This window comes from Sprattus sprattus (assembly GCF_963457725.1).
Source record: "Sprattus sprattus genome assembly, chromosome: 13".
NCBI lineage: Eukaryota > Metazoa > Chordata > Actinopteri > Clupeiformes > Clupeidae > Sprattus > Sprattus sprattus.
This window is the reverse complement of record NC_137911.1, coordinates 3,430,621-3,450,000: the sequence shown is the minus strand read 5'-3', so window position 1 is coordinate 3,450,000 and position 19,380 is coordinate 3,430,621. Positions and strand designations below refer to the sequence as shown.

Genomic DNA, 19,380 nt, shown 5'->3' with positions numbered 1-19,380 from the left:
TATTTATGGCTTTAAGATACCAATAAAATGTAGGACATGTGCTTTGTCTTCATGTTTTGCTTTGAAATACTTTATTCCCACCATGAGCATATCAGGTATTGATAACGATCAAGATCTCAGTGGTTCCAATAACCGTGATTCCACTATCGGGCCAGTGCAAGCTAGGGCTATCTTCGGGCCAATCGGGGCTAATGTTCTTGGGCTTCAAGCGTGAGAACAAAAAACATCTTCGTTTGAGGGTCGATAGCCTTGCAGTCAGCTATAGGAATAGTTTACGTTAGATAGCAAGCTAGCCCCAGTTTACAAGTTAACATTAGCACACCATGTCTTGAACAGTACTAATTAACTAAATAACTAAACTAAATAACTAAGCAATAATTGATTAAGAGAACATTTCAATGTAAATCGCTAACACAAGGTTATCCATAACATGGCAGGGACAGCATTACCTGGACTAACATAGCTGCAATCCTTCCATGCAATACATTAGGGATATTAACCATCCATAGCCTCCATGTTGTTTTCATTGGAGCCATCTGTGATTTATATAAATTGTATAAATATATTGAGGTGTGAGCCACCAGTGTATCATTACATGCACAATGTCTATAGCCTGCCTGCATCATGTAACACACCCTGGGCAAGTTGACTTTTTCAACAGTAGTAACAGACTTGTCACAGGTTGTAATTGATGCATACTCGTAGCTGAGCAACTTATTTTATTTTTAGATTTTATTTCTATCAACCGAGTCACGGCATGCACTAGTTCACCTGGGTTTAGCCCCTTAATAGAAACACGGCTAGTATGTTCTTTCCTTAAAGTAATGAATGCTTCTGCATGTTGCTGCTTGACATTTAGAACGTGTCGTTTATAGAGGCATCGACATTGCACTAAATTCATCTAGTACACTGCAAAAAATGCCCCTCTAGATTTAAGACAAATAATTACATATTTAAGCAGGATTTTGCTTAAAACAAGCACATTTGGCTGCCAGTGCGTTAAGCAAATTTGGCTTGTTAAGATTTCTTAAAATAAGTAATATTTGCTTGAAATAGGTAAAAATAACCTTACCAAGAAAGCACTAGGTAAGTACAATTTAACTAGAAACAAGACCAACTAGATTTTTCATCTCAATATAAGAGTAATAACACTAGGTTAGAAAAGCATTTTTTGCAGTGTACCAGTGACAAACAAACTGATAACAAAAGCTGGGTCTATGCTGACTGCTCTGGAGCCGCTCGAGTTGGTTTTGGAGAGAAGGATGAAGGAGACATAATGGACAACTATACACACCCCTTACACAACAAACTGGTCAGACCACAGAGTATCCTCAATCAGAGGCTCCTTCACCTCCTTTGCAATCAATTAATGCCTGCCAACCACAACAGACATTTTGATTTAAACCTAAATTGTGTGTGTTTTTCTCACTTATGTTTTTTTGTGTCATTTCGTCATTATTGTGAATTGCTGCTGCAACAGTGAATTCTCTCTCTCAATTTTCAATTCAATTTAATAAAATATACTGGCATGACTGTAAGCAACTATATTGCCAAAGCATAACATAAAGCTTATAATAATAAACACAATAATAATTATAAGAAGAAGAAGAAGAAGAAGAAGAAGAAGAAGAAGAAGAAGAAGAAGAAGAAGAAGAAGAAGAAGAAGAAGAAGAAGAAGAAGAAGAAAGAATTTAATATATGTAAAAAGTACAGGTAAAAAAAGATGATCAAGGGAAAAAAATATACTATTATAATAATAAAATAAAAAGACATACCCTCAAGTAAACAAAATCTATGTAATGAATAGAAAATGAAAGGGAAGAAAAAAGTGTTAATGTATTATTTATACAGTCATGTGACTCTCAATATTAATGTATGAAGTATATCTCAAATATATACCGCATTTTCTCTCAATGTTAATATATCAAATATATCTCCATTTTCCCTTTCTCTCTCTCTGTCGTCTATCTATCTATTTCATCATGCACCCGCTTATCAGACCTGCATAAAACTAGAATGTTGAAGTTATATGATCAAATACAAAAATCTGTTGCAATGATTTCATGTAAACTTTATGTAAACAATTTCATTGGAATTAGTTGGTTTATAACTGACCTACATACATTTTGTAAACTGAAAGACAAATGTTGTGGGGAATTAACACATTTCATTAATGTGGAATGACTTTACAATTAAGTTAAGTCAATTTACAATTTTTTCAGGGCAGGACCTCTTCCCTTACTCTCTCTTTATTTGCATTTGTTGGTTTGTTTGTTTGTTTGTTTGTTTGTTCGTTTGTGTGTGTGTGTGTCAACTCATATGACAGCATCCGGAAAATGTAATCAATACATATCAGGGTACAAACTGTATTATTTGGCTTTGGGACATGAATTCTTATTCAAACTGTTTAAACTGAACAGAGAAGTCTTAATACGAATAGCTAACTCTTAATGTTTAATTATTAGATATCCAAACTAAAAATCTAAGTCAAATATCAGTCAGTTGGGAGAATAAGGGATTGCTTTTTTTATTTTCCAGGTATTTATTTATATATAAATACGGGTGACTGGTGCTGTGGAGGGTAAACATTTTGAGGTTTGATAAAGCACTATTTCGGAGTAGCTGACTCCATGACCCTCACGCTCTTGTGCATTTAACTCTCCATCTCGCCTCCATACACACAGAAACAGAACAACACAAGATACACACACATGAGTTTGTGTATGTGGCTTAAAGGTTTAGCTGTGTGTCACACAGACATGGTGGATTTGGAGGATAGACAGTTCTCAGACGAGAAGACAGTATGTTATAAGTTATCAATTAGTCGACATGAAAGAGTACTATAGTTTTGTCAGTATGTTATAAGGTTGTTATAAGGTAAAAGCCAAACCCAACCAAAGATGAATATTATATTTCAACTGAATCATAAAGGAGAGGCTTAAAAGTCAGGTCTTGGCTTTTGAGCCCATTACATATAAGCACATTGTAACGGTATTTCTGAACAAGAAATCAGGTGGCGTGATGGGACATCTGTCTCATCTAAGCAGCAATGGAAACAGATCTGGTGGCCCTTATCCAGAAACCCTAAACAGGGCTGGCAAGGAATAAATAAAAGGCAGGGAAGATGTAGCAGCAGTCTTTCAGATGGGCACTTCATGCTCCATGAAATGAAAATGCACACAGTTGGACAGTTAGTTGCAAAATGCAAACTGTGAACTAGTTAAACTGTTGAACTCCCTGTATTGGAGTACACCCAGTGGAGGTCAGGGGCATATCACTTGAACAACTTTGTGGACCAGGAGAGCACAGTCATCTGAATATTGCAGCTAATGAGGAGTTTTCTTGCAGGATTCTAAAAGTCGAATAGATTTCAGTTTATTCCTATGCCCAGGTCCCCGTGCCTCAGCTGCAACTACAAAAAAAAAAAATATTACTGGAGCCAGTTTACATTTCAAATATCCAACCTGTTTCTTTGTCAATCCAGTGAAAGGCAAATCCATGACTATGAAGTTAAGGTCTTTGGTCTGCTTTGTGCATTTCTCCTGGATTTGCCTGTGTCTAGTGTGATTCTTTCTTTTTTCCCTATCCTTCGTACTCTTGTGTGAGTTGACTATAATATTGTCCACTCCTGCCGGGTGAGCTTGCTGAACATAATGCGTAGAATAAATTGGTATAGTTAAGCCATTTAAATGTGTCCTCTGTTGTTCCTCAGACTTAAGCAACTGATGAGATAGCTGCGAACTTCATCTGCCAGGTTCATCAAACAAGATCAGGATGTATTTGGATGGATTAAAGGGATTTTTGTTGGGCAATGGGCTAAAGTGGTCTGCCCAGAATGTGTTGTTTGTCCTTTAGAAGTTCTGAGCCACCTCTGATATTATAGGGTTATGCATCACATTTGTAGTCCATGGATGGATTTGGTAGCACACATACTTGATTTGATTGTTGTTTTGAGCAAACACTATTTCCCAACAACCCTGAGCTGTTTTTGTGGCTCATCTCAGATGGCATTCTGTGTCATACAGGTTTCAGATTGTCCAGCAGTGTCAATGTCCCAAGCACTTTGAGATGCCAAGTGCCACGCACTGGTTTACACTGACATGAATGCATTCAAAATTATGAAATTTGTCTCTGAATTACTGCCTTTAATGCCTGTAATTGACTTTTTGCAGTCTGACATTTTCAAAGCCCAACAGTCTAAAAAGTTTTTCTATTTCCCAACCGTACCCAGTTTGGGAATGGGCATCTTCATCTGTAGTAATTCTGCACCTCTCATCTCTACAGCAAAACCTCTCCTTCAAGGTCTGCAAATAAGTCAGCAGTCATGTGTTTAAAGACTGTGTCTTATTTGTCCTCAGCTGCTGTGTTCTTCTTTTCAGTCACAATGAAATATGTTATGAAACAGAAAAACAAACAAATCTTCTGAACGTGCCAGGCAGACCAATCAGGCTTGGGAACATCATCCTTTGTCCTAACTTGCTCCACCGCAGACCTCAGTGGGATAGGCTATAAATATCAGCACAGAGTGCAGACAGGTACTGGAGTGGGAAGTAGGTTTGTTCTGGAGTGGACTGTTTACAGTCATAAAAAATGAATAGCCAATGGGCTAGCAGCCTGATTTGAGATGTATTGTGTGTGAACTAACTCAATAACCTTGGATAGGCGCTATTACAGAATTGGTAATAGCGGTGCATTTAAACTCTTTATCCATTTGTGGATCACTGACACCTATTACAGTGGTGTAAACATCCAACAACCCTTAAGCTGTAATAGTGCAGAAACAGCAGCAAAGCATTAGGGACCGTTGTTAGTGCTGGTGCTAATTGGCAACTGAGGTTTTTGTCCAACAAGTAAATAGTGCTTTTCTTGGAGCTCCACTCAGCAGGCTAAATGAAAGGGCAGATAAAGACATACTATAGTGCCGCTGCCACTAATGTGCATGTCTCTCAATCACCAATTAGAGGAGGAAGCAACCTCTTCACAGCAAATGGCCACCCTTTCACAAAGTGTCTTTTAAAATGTTGTTCCAGAAAAGGGGCAATGAGAAATCAATTGAGGATCTTGAGTGCCAATTTTCTTGACATATAAACTGTTACCCTCTGACTCTGGTCACTGGCTTTTTGTCAATGTCCTAATCAATGTTCCCCCACTACATAATGAACTGTTAATCTTTTTAATTTCATTGCCCACTGGCTAAAAATCTATCAAAATGTAATCAGTGCTGTTCTGTCAGTCAGGTGAGAGCCAGGACTGGACTGCTCAGTGTGCTGCAGCCCTGAAGGGGGATGGGTGGGGGTGGGGCAATGGGGGACATGTCTGTAGGGTTGGGTCACTGTAATGCCATTTACAGTGTGGTGCATTTACAGTGTTTAGACTGAGCAACTAACCAACTGTTAGTTATTTATCCACTTTTGAATGATTTAACCCATGCAGGATGTTTAAATGAATAATAAAGGGTATCTTAAGATACAGTGATAATTTGAATGTGGATTGTGGTAAATAGTCTTTTACTTTGGAATGGATTTCAGGCATAATCTTGTGGCATCGTGTGCCTAAAATCATGGCCTGGTATATAGTAAGAACAGACCATACATTGGTATGGTTGCATTCTGCATTCTGCATTCTGCCTTCTGCGCGCTGAGCTCTTCTGACTTATGCATGTGCATTGGTGGGAGAGTCGTGGGGGGGGAGATTTGGGCAAAATTATGTGAGGAGGAGCGCCAGGAGTTTCTGATTATGTTTTCTGTTTGTATGAAAACAGCTGGGGACAACGTACACCTCTTTGGCGATGAATATTTGTAAAAGCAGTTGAAATCATGTGTAAAAGCATGTGTAAGAGCCGGTGTAGTCAGGTGTTAAAGCAGGTGCAAAAGCAGGTGCAATCAGGTTTAAAAGCAGGAGTAAAAGCTGGTGTAAATACAGGTATAATCAGGTGTAAAAACTGGTGAAGTCAGGTGTAAAAACAGGTGTAATCAGGTGTAAAAGCAGTCATAGTCAGGTGTAATAACAAGGTGTAAAAACAGGTGTTATCAGGTGAAGCCAGGTGTAATCAGGTGAAGTCAGGTGTAATCAGGTGTTATCAGGTGTAATCAGGTGTTATCAGGTGTAATCAGGTGTAATTAGGTGTTATCAGGTGTAATCAGGTGTAATCAGTAATCAGGTGTTATCAGGTGTAACCAGGTGTAATCAGGTGTTATCAGGTGTAATCAAGTGTAAAAGCTGGTGTAAAAACAGGTGTCATTAGGTGTAAAAGCAGGTGTGATCCAGATTGCTTGTTAGATGTGTGAATAGGAAAAACTTCCAGAAGCAATATTCCGAACTCCACTTTTGCTCATTTGTAAATAAATAGACAGTGTTAGTCTAAAAAGTGAAGCAACCGCAGGTCTAGTGCCCTTGCTGGATGCCTGCAGTACAGTGTGTAACTCTGCCCATCCCCTTGTGTTTCAATGACAAAATAGCCTATTTTCCATGTCCCATGCCTATACTGTCTTTTCATCTACAGTGTGTAATTGGCACAGTTAGTTTTCCCTATGCTGATATCTGCACAATTTTTAATTTTCTCCCTCCAATTTTCTAAACGTTACTCTACTATATTGTATGGAGGCGTGGTTTACACTCTGGGAATTAAGTGATTGACAGCCTTTGCTACTGCAGAGAGTGCATGCAGAATAAGGATGTGTCTCAAACTCTGAGACTCATATTAATTCACATTGCTGGAGCACTCCACACCGGTGTGAGCATAAGTCACTACAATGTCGACAGATTTACACTTCACGCTTAAGTGATGAATGGTTATTCACAAGAAAATATGTTAAATTCCTTCCTAGTTTTGGAACTTCCTACCGCGGTTAATCGTCTCACTGTCAAATGCAAATACTCATAGCCAGCAACCTAATCTAACCAATATAACAACTGACCAACCACAGATCCTGCCCAGCAGGATACAACAACAATGTACACTGTATGTAGCCCACAAGTGCTAAACAGAACAATATGACTTCCACCCACAGAACCTGAGCAACAGGATACAATAAAAACAACAACAAGAGCTGCCTTCCAGAGAATTTTACTGGGGTTGTCAAGTGGGCACTTTCCTTCATCAGTGTTTCATTGAATTAGGCCCACGACAATTCCAGAAGGCTCAACAGTAATGTCTGGCGTCCCAGACCCTCCATACTCATGATGTGTTAGAACACATGCCACTACCAGAGACAACAACAAATAAACCTCAAGATACACCTCGCCAAGATTTCACATATCTTAAGTTTTAGTTCAGAAGCCTCAGGCATCTCCTTTAAAGAGTCAGAATCAGAGTAAAGAGTTAGGCCTGCCATATTCATCTGATCATGTCTACCACTGTAACATAGGTTAGACTCAGTAAAGATCACAATGTTAATATATGAACCTTTATGTAAAATATGAGAACAGATGACATGGCAGCCAGCAGTCGAAATTTGCACAAAAGCCATTTGTCTGTCAGTGAACACATACGCTACCAATAACGTTGGAGATTCTATAAGTAAGCTAATTAGTTTAAAGTGTCATGTGTCTCAAATAATGAATGATTAACTCACATTGCAGTGCCCTTATGAATGTTAGTAACATCAACGTAAGCACATTTCCAATTCAAGGTAATGTGACAAATATCCTTCTTAGACACATCTGTATTTATCCAATACCTCCAGCTGAACTTATTTCTGCACTTTGGATAGAAGTAACCTAATAAAGAGATTTGGAGAATGTGACAAGCAAAGTAAATGTATATCCTGATGCTTCCATTTTAACATGCCATTACTGCAAGTTCAATGAAGCCAGTCTGCCAGGTGAGCAGGTGTACCTGACTTTGACTTTTGTCTGTACCGCACAGACTCTGGCTCCAAAAACTGACAACATTTACAATCATTGATCTGTACCACATTGAAAGTAACCTTTACTTCTGTTTGCCTTTTATGTCTTGCCATGTCTTTTTCATCCACTTCCCTACGTGCCGATGCCTGCTAGACTACTGGATTTGTTTGTCATACCTACACAAATAGTCTGAGTCTTTTTTTTTTATTGGTGTAGAATTTCTGCCCTGTGTTGTCTCTCTGTTTGATGATATCTTATTAGCATGTATATTTCCTGATCGCTACACTTTCCATTACTTTTGGTGTGGATCAGCGGTTTCATGATTCCTTTCAATGGCACCCGTGATTGAATGATTTCGTTCAGTTGAGGGTGTAGCAAATTAGGTTAGAGGGTCGTATCAGATATATACCATGCTATATTTGTTTGTATCGTGTACATTTACCACATGTATGCTAGCATGCTCATCCTGATACGTGTATGAATGAATCTGCCATGTTTCTGATTGCCTCCCCTCCCCTTCTGCCCTCAACCCGCCCCCCCCCCCCCCCCCCCACCCCCCCTTCTTTTAATATCCCTACCTCTCTACAGCTTGAAGAAGATGGGCACCCCTTATGTGCCAAGGTTCTATTCAAGGTCTCTTCCTGTCAACAGGTAATTCTTCCTTGCCTGTTGCCATTGTGCTTGCTTTAAGGGGGTTCAGGCCCTGGGCTCTTTAAAGCGGTTTAATTTTTTTGTATTTGTTCTGTATTTTATCTGAGAACAACTAACAAACTCATCTGAAACTTCTTGCTGACACTAATAGCAAAGCTTGATTATTTCAATAATCATGCAAAAGCTGATGGGAAACCATTTAACAAGGAAGTGGTGGAAGAAAGGCTCCAGGGACTCCATGTGATCATTTGCCTTCACGGTTGTGAACTGACTTTGTTGTTTTACACTTGTCTTACTTGATTCAGTTGTATTGCTGCTTTAATTAGATCAATGTAGTAAAATCATGTTTTAACGTGAAACAAGACCAATTTGTGTCATTCCACTATAACATGATTTAGTACATTTGACAATCCATCCTTTCCCTTTCAGTGTGGCGTGCTGATTTGCCCTTGGAACAATTCTGAGCAAATGCCACCAGCACAAGTAACAGAGAAGAGGCGGAGAGTGCATTTGGCATTTGCTATGGGTATTCCTCTGCCTACAAATGCGCTACCTGGACATTCACATAGATAGGTAATTTGCTAGCATGCGGTTCTTTGAAGGATAAGTTTGATCATACCAGTATTTGCCAAACCTATCTCTGTCCCTTTACTAATTATTGATAGTGCAATACTACTACTGCTCATTTTAGATTTACTGGTCTGTTTGCACATCTTCTGACTGAAGGAATTGTTGTTTGTGAGTGTTTGTGTGTGTGTGTGTGTGTGTGTGTGTGTGTGTGTGTGTGTGTGTGTGTCTGTGTGTGTGTGTGTTTGTGTGTGTGTGTGTGTGTGTGTGTTTGTGTGTTTGTATGTTTGTGAGTGCGTGTGAGGTGTGTGTGTGTGTGTGTGTGTGTGTGTGTGTGTATTTGTGAGTGTGTGTGTGTGTGTGTGTGTGTGTGTGTGTGTTTGTGTGTGTGTGTGTGTGTGTGTGTGCGTGCGGGCATTTGTGCGTGTGTGCATGCGTGCGTGCGAACATGCATGTGTGTGTGTGTGCGTGTGTGTGTAAGTTACTTACCTGGGATGTGTTTGGCCCAACCAATGATGACCACCAGTTCCCGGTCGGCTAGATCACAAAGGGTAGTTAGAGCTTTGATGTCACTCTCTGGCATGGTGGGGTCTGGCATGGCATAGATCTTCTCTGGCTCTGCCACCAGCAGGTGGGACACAATCTTCGTTACTGAATGGAAAAGAAAAGTTGAGTCGGAATGAGGGTTAGCCAACAAAATATTTGAATGTTCATCAGTTTCAGCAATGAAGTTCAGATTTTTGGATCAATTTCAAATGTATTTAATGCACCTTTTATAGTCATTTATTTAGTAGATGCTTTCAGGCTTTCGTGACAAAGACATGTACCTGGTATTGTTTATAGTTCATTTTTTGTAATGTAGTTTATAGGCCATTTTTTTAAGTGTTACCTCTACTGTAAATATACAGTGAAAACAAAATAGCTTGAATTATAACATTTAAAAGTTAAACAAAATAGCATCAGTTTGCATCAGTATCTTGGTAATCTAATCTCTCACACAATTCATAAAAAAAGTTTTGGATTGGATTATAAAATCAGTCATTTCTGATGATATGCAATGAGTGAAGAGTGTGCAGAGGGAGGCAGTACCTGTCCCATATTCTGCTCTGAGACTCCCGTATGGGAAAAGGGGGGAAAAACTGCAGGACAATCATGTGTTTTACCCAACGCTGTTCTCCTGTGCGTATGTATCTAGATGGACATGTGTTCTACCCAACACTGTTCCCCTGTGTGTATGTTTGTGTAGATGGACATGTGTTCTACCCAACACTGTTCTCCTGTGTGTATGTTTGTGTAGATGGACATGTGTTCTACCCAACACTGTTCTCCTGTGTGTATGTTTGTGTAGATGGACATGTGTTCTACCCAACACTGTTCTCCTGTGTGTATGTTTGTGTAGATGGACATGTGTTCTACCCAACACTGTTCTCCTGTGTGTATGTTTGTGTAGATGGACATGTGTTCTACCCAACACTGTTCTCCTGTGTGTATGTATCTAGATGGACATGTGTTCTACCCAACACTGTTCTCCTGTGTGTATGTATCTAGATGGACATGTGTTCTACCCAACACTGTTCTCCTGTGTGTATGTTTGTGTAGATGGACATGTGTTCTACCCAACACTGTTCTCCTGTGTGTATGTATCTAGATGGACATGTGTTCTACCTAACACTGTTCTCCTGTGTGCATGTGTGTGTGAATGGACATGTGTTCTACCCAACACTGTTCTCCTGTTAATGCTCACATGGTTTCTTTGCAGGGGGAGGGACTGTGAGGCCCAAATAGGCACTGCTCTCCGCATCTAACCTTCTCTTGTACTTCTGTCGACCCCCTCTCACCCTGTCCAGACGGACACCTACAGGAGAGAGGATCAATGTGTAAGATACCGAAACACACACACACACACACACACACACAGAGGCAGAGAGAGAGAGAGAGAGATACACCAATGTACACACTCTCTGTGGACAGAAATGGTCACATTAATTAATTTACCCACATATAAAACCCACTTGGAAAGAGGTAGGCGAAAAACAGAAAATGGCAATCTAATCCATTACTTCATCAATGTCAAATGGATGACTTCTACACACTTCTTCACTAACTGAACATTATTCATCTCTTTCAGACACTTGGCACATGACACCCACAACACGCACACACACACACACACACACACACAATACAGAGCCAAAATGCTCTAAGTAAAGCTAGTGTCAGTAAACCATTTCATCTCTAGGTGGCGAAATAAAATCTTTCACTTACAGAGTCAAGACGTAATCAGTGTGTGCACGTGTGTGTGTTTGTGTGTGTATGTGTGTGTTTGTGTGTGTGTGTGTGTGTGTGTGTGTGTGTGTGTGTGTGTGTGTGTGTGTGTGTGTGTGTGTGTGTGTGTGTGTGTGTGTGTGTGTGTGTGTGTTGTAATTACACAGCTTTTAGCAGAGGTGACTGGAATGCAAATGAGAGGTCTGGGTTTAGTGTCCCATCCCCCCACCCATACCCCACCCATACCCCCACCCTGACCCACACAGGACAAGGACAATAAAGCCTCCTTTTATTTAAGTGACTTCAGCAGTGTGCGCCAGCATCTCATCACTATGGACTGGGCTGATTTAGTGTCTGCTTCAGAGCCGTAGGAGTATATGGCAGCACAGCTCAGGGCATCTGCTGTTTATCACAAGCCTCATTTGACCAACTATTCTCAATGCTCCCCTACAGTCTAATCACCTCCGAACAGGAAGGCAAAAACCTTGAGGTCTGATCAATAATGTCCATGTTTAAATCATCCAAACCATGCGTAGGTCTAAGTGGCAATTAGGACCTTGGTTTGAATCCAAACAATGGTCATTTCCAGATCTTACTTTAATCATTTCTTTCTCTTCACTGTCCTATCTGGAGAAAGGCAAATAGAGATGATACCCAAAGTAGTTGCCTCTAAAAACAAACATCAAAGTGCCAAACTATGTCAGCATTTCCTCAAAAACTGTAGGCTTTATTGAAATATGACAGTGCCTGAGAAAAATAAATGTTATGGCCAAGCTCGATCAGGGGAGATACATAAATGACACCCTGAAAGGTTTGAAATGGAAAATTCATATGTTAAATGATTTCACATGTCACGTCTTGACAAGAACCAAATTTCAAACATGGTTGTTGTCAATTAGGCTACATATTTTTTTTTTTAATGCGTAAACTGTCCCGTCTTCCATTCTCCATTCAAGTGTAAATTATACCTTTCAATGAAGTGAACATTTATCTCACAAGCTTACAGTAATAACAGCCACTCAAACAACAAATATCAAACTCTCTTTGCTGTACGACAGCACACCATATTATCATTACAACAGCTGAACAGGGAAATTTCTTCTCCTTATATAAATTATTTGATTCCCTAGGAACATGAATCTGATTAGGATTGTCTTTCAATTTCCTGACACTGACAACCCACTAACCTAATTATGTCCCAGTCCCAAAGGCTCTCTCTCTCTTGCAAACACACTGAGATAATTTGGACTGCTACTAAGTTGCAGTAAAAATCTAATCTCAAACTGTAATTTGTCATTTTCTATTTCTGCACTAATAATTGGCAAGATACAAGATTGATATAAAAACATGCAAATTGTTAAAAAAGATTAATCTGGAAATGAATCTTGTTTATATGGCAAATTTAGAACATGGTTTGAACATTATCACAGAATGGTGAAAGGGACAAAGGAATATGTCCACTTCCCATCCTCTAATCTAGAGAAAGTAATAGAAATACATAAATAAATGTGAATGTCTGTGGGTCTTTTAAAGTATGAAAATCCAATGAGTAAAGGCTGGCATTGTTTAAATTAATGTCTAGTTAGTTAAAACAAAATAAAACAACTTGGAACCTTTTGTGACAAAAATACCAGTAGAGTAGAAATATTGATGAGTTCTCCGAAGTCTGTATTTGTTAGCACCGCATGACACCAGGGTTCAGATGGAACATTCCAGACTGTGCTAATTGTGATGTTGTCACATTCTAATGCTTCTCCCTGTCCTACTGATGCACTCAACAACGGGGACGACCCCAGAGTCTGAAAGCCCTGTTCCAATATTACTGACAGTATCCCTAAGATGGAGTGAAGCATTGTATGAAGGCAACATGAAATAAAAAATTATAAGGATGTCTACTTTAATTAGAACATAGCATAATTAAAATATCCTCAAAGGAATTAAAAGTGTGTTGGGCACTCTACCACAGAAAACAAAAGAGAATCCATATTTTTCAAATCCCCGAAATCAAACAAAAGATATTAATTAATTCCTATAGTAGATTTTTTTTTTTAAACCTAATTGAAAAAAAATGAAATATGTCAATTCTTCTTGTGTGAGTCCAAGAGCACTCTCATCTGGTAAATGTAAGAGTTTGATGAGGATTTACTGAAACTCTGATTCTGTCTTGTTCTTGTTTCTTATGGATGTCATCTTTGTGTGAGTATTCGCATGTGTATGACCATGGGAGAGAAACTGAAGGGCACCTTTAAGTCAAACAACAATTTAAGAGAAGGACTGCTCTGTTTGTGTGTGTGTGTGTGTGTGTGTGTGTGTGTGTGTGTGTGTGTGTGTGTGTGTGTGTGTGTGTGTGTGTGTGTGTGTGTGTGTGTGTGTGTGTGTGTGTGTGTGTGTGTGTGAGTGTGTGTGTGTGTGTGTGTGTGTGTGTGAGTTTGTGTGTGTGTGTGTGTGTGTGTGTGAGTGTGGGTGTGTGTGTGGTGTGTGTGTGTGTGTGTGTGTGTGTGTGTGTGTGTGTGTGTGTGTGTGTGTGTGTGTGTGTGTGTGTGTGTGTGTGTGTGTGTGTGTGTGTGAGTGTGGGTGTGTGTGTGGTGTGTGTGTGTGTGTGTGTGTGTGTGTGTGTGTGTGTGTGTGTGTGTGTGTGTGTGTGTGTGTGTGTGTGTGTGTGTGTGTGTGTGTGTGTGTTGGGTGTATGTGCCAAACAGTAGATCCTTGTGTCTGCAGACAGCGTCTCGGGTAACAGTTCTTCAAAGCAGCTTGAGGAGGGTAGGCATGGTGGCCAGGGTCAGAGTGGCTGGCATTTGCACCCTGATTAGCAAGGGCCCTGAGGTCTAGGGGGTAGCTGAACTTCCTCTCTCTCTCTCTAAAACCAACAAATACCCCCACCCCACCACTGAATGTGACCCAACAAAAGGGCCAGCTCACACTGTTTTTGTGAGGGACTATTGGGCCCTCTAACCACGCTGGTCCCCCTCCCTGACATGACAGTTTGAGGTTTGGGGATGCTTATTTTGGGACGCTCACCTGTTCAAAACGCCTGTACCCGTGTGGGGTGGGGGGTGCTGTCAGCATGGCTTGGATGGTTGGCACTGACAAGGGTGGCTTAGAGGGACCCTATTTTAGCTGGGGGAAAAATCAGAGACACCCCCAGCCCTGCTACCATTCCTCTGCCAAAAACTGCCTTTCATGGATGCCGCTTCTAACCCCCATGACACTATTTCACAGTGCCTCTGCTGTCAGGCTGTCATGCCAGAATTGTGTTGCAGCATTCTTCCTCTCTCTCAGGGGCTTGGATAGATTGATTATGGTAACTGCTGATATTACCATAGGAAGATGTGGCCCACCTAGACCTGACTGAACCTTCAAGGGCCAGACAGAGGCCTCCTCACTCAGGGCTCCTTGTAACATAACTCGTAAACCACTGCCCCAGGCACCTACCTATGGCTGACGTATACAGTACATCTGACTTCTTTTAACAAGAGGGAAATCTATCTGTCCTGGCTTTTCATTCCTCTGTGTAAGTGCATGTGGACAGCCACTGTGAGTAAAAAGCAAGTATGTGTGCATGCGTTTGCACTTCTCTGTGTTCCAGAGTGTCTCCTCTTGTGGGTTCCCTCAATGCACTGGCTCCCTGTGTGCCTCTCGGTAGACATGACATACAGCACTCCCCACCACATGAAGGGAGACCGCAGCCTCGCCCTCAGCCTGGGTGGAAAACATGTGTTTGCGCTCGCTCTAATCCTCTCACCTGTTGGGCAGCAGACCATGCAAGACCCTGGGGAGGCGTGAGCCAAACAAACACTTCACCCATTGAGGCATCTGTCTCCCAGAGGCATGACAGACCCATGACCTTCAGCACTCGGGCACAGGACCAGGCCTGCTTTACATGCTTTTCACTCAGGTTCACTCAGGGGAAAAATGAGAGTTCATGAGCAGTCTCTGGTCAGAAGCCAACATGGGACCTATGTGAGCTGTCATACCTTTACCAGGACTACGACCATTTCATATATTGCCGTGTATTCACCATAAAGGCATCCCGTATGAATGTGGTAGTTCGATAAATGACACACAAGTATGTGTATACAGCGTATTCAGGAATCCTTCAGTAATTACATCAATTTTCAATCAGTTTCTGTTGGCCATGTGTGCAGTTTCTACACAACGGGTTAGGGGCTGAAATTGTTGATCAGGGGAAAGAAAAAGCTGTCTCTGACATTCCAGTGCCCCCGATTTACCATTTCTTCTTCTCATACTGACCCATTTATTTAGATTATGGATAACTAAATGTTATTCACTAATTTAGTAGTGCATTGTGACAGTGCACATCACAGAATAAAACTATTAGTATCATGAAAAATGTTAAACATATTCCCTTCCCTTTTGCTGTAAAAGCGTTTATTTTTCAATGGCTGGCTGACTATTTCATTGTCCAACTCCTATGAGATGGATTTGTTTAGTCAAAAGATATGCGCCACATATCCTCAGGCCACAGATACACAGACACCAGTCTGTTAAGTGGAAAGGCTTTCAATTTGAAAGAGGACAGAGCAGCATTACATCTCTTTCATTTTGTTCTGGTGTCTCCTTGAGGGGGCTGATTGATCTTACACTTACATACCGTATGCATGAAGAGAGACAACTGACCTTGCTGAGGGAGGAGAAATGGCAGGCAAAGAATGGGCTTGGCTTCAGGTCGTGTCATTTGCAAAATATATCAATTTGTTGTGTGGGTGTTTGAAAATGTTGGACTAAAGCTGTTTGCGTATGAAACCTTCAAATGATTATCTGTGTTACTGATACTTTCAAGACAACAAAACTTATAAATATAATAAATAAATAGCATCGTTCAGAATTCTGTTGATCAAATGCACAGGATTTGTTGACAAGCTAGGATTGGTTATTTGCTACATTTGTTCAAATTTGTTAACAGGAACTGAAAACATGTTCATACTTGTGAATTATTTTGTTAAATATAATCATCACATCATGATATGATTATTTAGACCACATTATCCTTAACAAAGGTAAGATGACATTCACCCTTGTCAGACAATCAGACATGCTCATATGTCCTTGCTTTTCTAAGCTCCCTTGTTAAACCTCAGCTTCATTATTTGCCAAGAAATTGGTGATTCATTTATAAATGTCTCTCCCTGTTTTTCTGTTCTCTTATTCCTCCAGATAATATATTTCCATTAATTTTTCATCAGCTGGTAATGTGATTACTCCCTCATTCTGCTCGCCTTCTCTCTCTGTCTGTCTATCTAGCTCTGCATGCATCAGGGGAGGTTTCGTTACCTAGCTATGCTCGTATAGATTAGCCTCTGCTCTCAGCATGTTGGAGACTTCCAACACCACTCCAGAAAGGGATTGGGTGTACAGTACATGTTTAGAAATGCTGATTTCAACATATGTGGATGAGATCTGGGCCCATATTCACAAAGCGTCTTAAGGCTGAAAGTGGCTCCTAACTTGACAATTTAGAAAAAACTCCTACAAAAAGCTAATGTGCGCCCTGGTCTCTAATTCACAAAACACATCAGCGCTAAAACTAGCACATAAGTCGGGAAGAACTAAGTAGTCGAGAGGATTCCTAAATCACTATGGCCAACTTCCAAACAGGACCAAAAAACATTGCGCCATTGTTCTGTGAATAATGTCTAAATACCTCCTGATAGTCTTCTAACACCCTAAACACTTACTGGAATAAGGACTAGGGGTAGGGGAGGAGGGCCACTGGGGGTTCATAAAGCACACTGAAATTGGGCAACTAGATCAAATTAAAAAATTAAAGAAAGAAAGAAAAAGACTGAAAAAAGAAAAGGCAGAAAAAGGCAAAACCTCATCAGGGTTAAAAGTAAAGAGAGAGAATGGTTTAAATGGATACTGTTAATGCCTACTCTTGTCCTCTACCATATTTCCTAGTGCTCACACTGGGTGTTTCCTCTTGACTTGAGTTGTGACTTGAATAAAAGTGGCCTTGATGGGCAGGTCACAAGAAGAGGAGAAGCTGCTGCCCCAGAAAGAGAAAAAAGCCAGCTAGCTCTGTGTCTCTCTTGAGACATTCAACCTGGACACAGGGAGGGAGAGGCAAAAAATAGATACATGGATGGATGGATGGATAGATAGATAGATAGATATATAGATAAAGAGAGGCAGGCGGACAGACTGAAAGAGAGAACAAGGAAAATCCACTAGAGGCGTGTTTAATTGTCACTGAATTCCCAGATGGCATGACTTAAAAAAACATCCACAGGAAGGGAGCTCAGATGTTCAGAAAACATTTAGCAGATCAATAAGCCAGGGAGGGCTGTGAGTGGCTGTAGTGTGTGCTCAGAGACCTTTCCAGTTGGAATACTGTTACACCTCTATTAGTGACATGCACAGAAGGACCGGTTCAGCAGATTTGTGTCCCCTCAGCCAAACACTGCATTATTTACTTCTAGCTGGCTCAGGCCGTGATGCTGCCATTCAGGTGAACAGACTGCTCTCTCCCTGTGTTAATAGCACTGCATATCCACACACATTGCTCTTTGGGTTGGCATATGCCCATGGTGGCTTGAAACAAGGCAGGAGACATTTATGGGTAATTCTGTCAGACACACACAAACACACATGCAAAAAAAAAAAAAAAAAAAAAAAAAGATTTTTGAACAAACTAATTTTGTATGGACATTTCTTACCTTCCTTCAACATGCCAACTTTAAGACACTTCATGAAGCGGCAGGCCTGACACGATTTGCGTCTTCGTTTTGTGATCTCACACTCATTAGTGGCAGGACAGCTATACTCTATGTTACCTGTAGAGACAAAAAGGATAAGTAAGTTTATTCCCTCTGTTTCACTAAGGGGTCTTCTGTAATGGTGTCCATTTTAATTGAGGTAAAACATCCGATGACAGAGAAAACACTACATGAAAACTAACCCAAGACAAACATGAAACCGTAAAACATAAAACAAACTAGAAAATGCATTTCCTGAAGGAAATACCAGTGCATGAAATGCAAAAGTTAAGAAAGGAAGAAGAAAAGAAAGAAGAGTGAAAAAAGGAAAGAAGAAAGGGAAGAAGAGCGAAAGAAGGAAAGAAGAGTGGAAGAAGGAAAGAAGAAAAGAAAGAAGAGTGAAGAAAGGAAAGAAGAGTGAAAGAAGGAAAGAATAGTTGAAGAAGGAAAGAAGAAAAGAAAGAAGCGTGAAAGAAGGAAAGAAGAAAGGAAAGAAGAGTGAAAGAAGGAAAGAAGAAAGGAGAGTGAAGAAAGGAAAGAAAAGTGAAAGAATGAAAGAAGAGTGGAAGAAGAAAGGAAAGAAGAGTGGAAGAAGGAAAGACGAGTGAACAAGAGTGGCTCTGGATAAAGAGAAAAAGAGAGTGAAAATATTGAAAAAAGGAGATACAAATGGAGTGAAGAAGAGAGATTGAGTGTGAGAGAAAGTAGACTGAGAGGGATAGAGAGAAAGATGGAGAGATGGAGAGAAAAAAAAGTGGAGAATGGAAGGTGTCTTAATGTTCCTAGTTACAGTTAAATTGAGAGGGACAGAGAAGAGGTTCCTTGGATTTGGCGCAGCTGTCAGTGAAGCACAGGTGCAAGCCAGTTTAAAGACCCTATTATGATGTCATAATGGCCCAATGTAAGTCAATGGGAAAATTTTGATTCGTTTTTATTTAATATCTTAAAAAGTATAAAGTTTAGAAAAGTGAAAAATACATAGCATAAGTGTCCTTTACAAGACCTACGTGACAAAGTTTGAATGAAGTTTCTACGTTAAGCGGTTCGGGCTGAATTAATCGCAGAAAAAGGTAACAAGAATAAGAAGAAGAAGAAGAAGAAGAAGAAGCCTAGGAATAACAATACAGGGCATTTCATGCACTGTAATAAGAAGAAGAAGAAGAAAATGCCTAGGAATAACAATACAGGGCATTTCATGCACTGTAATTATACATTGAATATACACGCTCAAAATGTGTATATGTTCAAATCAGTTCCACAAACATACACAGCGATATACCCATCAAGCATATGAAAAGACACATCTGTCAAAATGTCTTTTGAAAAGAGATTC

At 40.3% G+C, this 19,380-nt stretch overlaps 1 protein-coding gene across 4 annotated transcripts in view; it reads right to left on the bottom strand.

Annotated features, from left to right (window-relative positions):
* The window catches only part of esrrb (estrogen-related receptor beta), a gene marked incomplete at its 3' end in the record, with an annotated part of 40,208 nt that overhangs the window by 9,541 nt on the left and 11,287 nt on the right, over positions 1 to 19,380 (bottom strand). Inside the window, exons 2-4 of one of the 4 annotated variants that reach the window (XM_080850758.1) lie at positions 18,000 to 18,125; positions 10,811 to 10,921; positions 9,556 to 9,774 (exon numbers count right to left, since the gene is read on the bottom strand). In XM_080850758.1, the coding sequence (XP_080706884.1) occupies positions 9,556 to 9,774; positions 10,811 to 10,921; positions 18,000 to 18,125 (456 nt within the window). Of the gene's footprint in view, positions 1 to 9,555; positions 9,775 to 10,810; positions 10,922 to 17,999; positions 18,162 to 19,380 lie in introns of all 4 variants that reach the window. The other 3 variants (XM_080850759.1, XM_080850760.1, XM_080850761.1) reach the window with 3 other exon arrangements.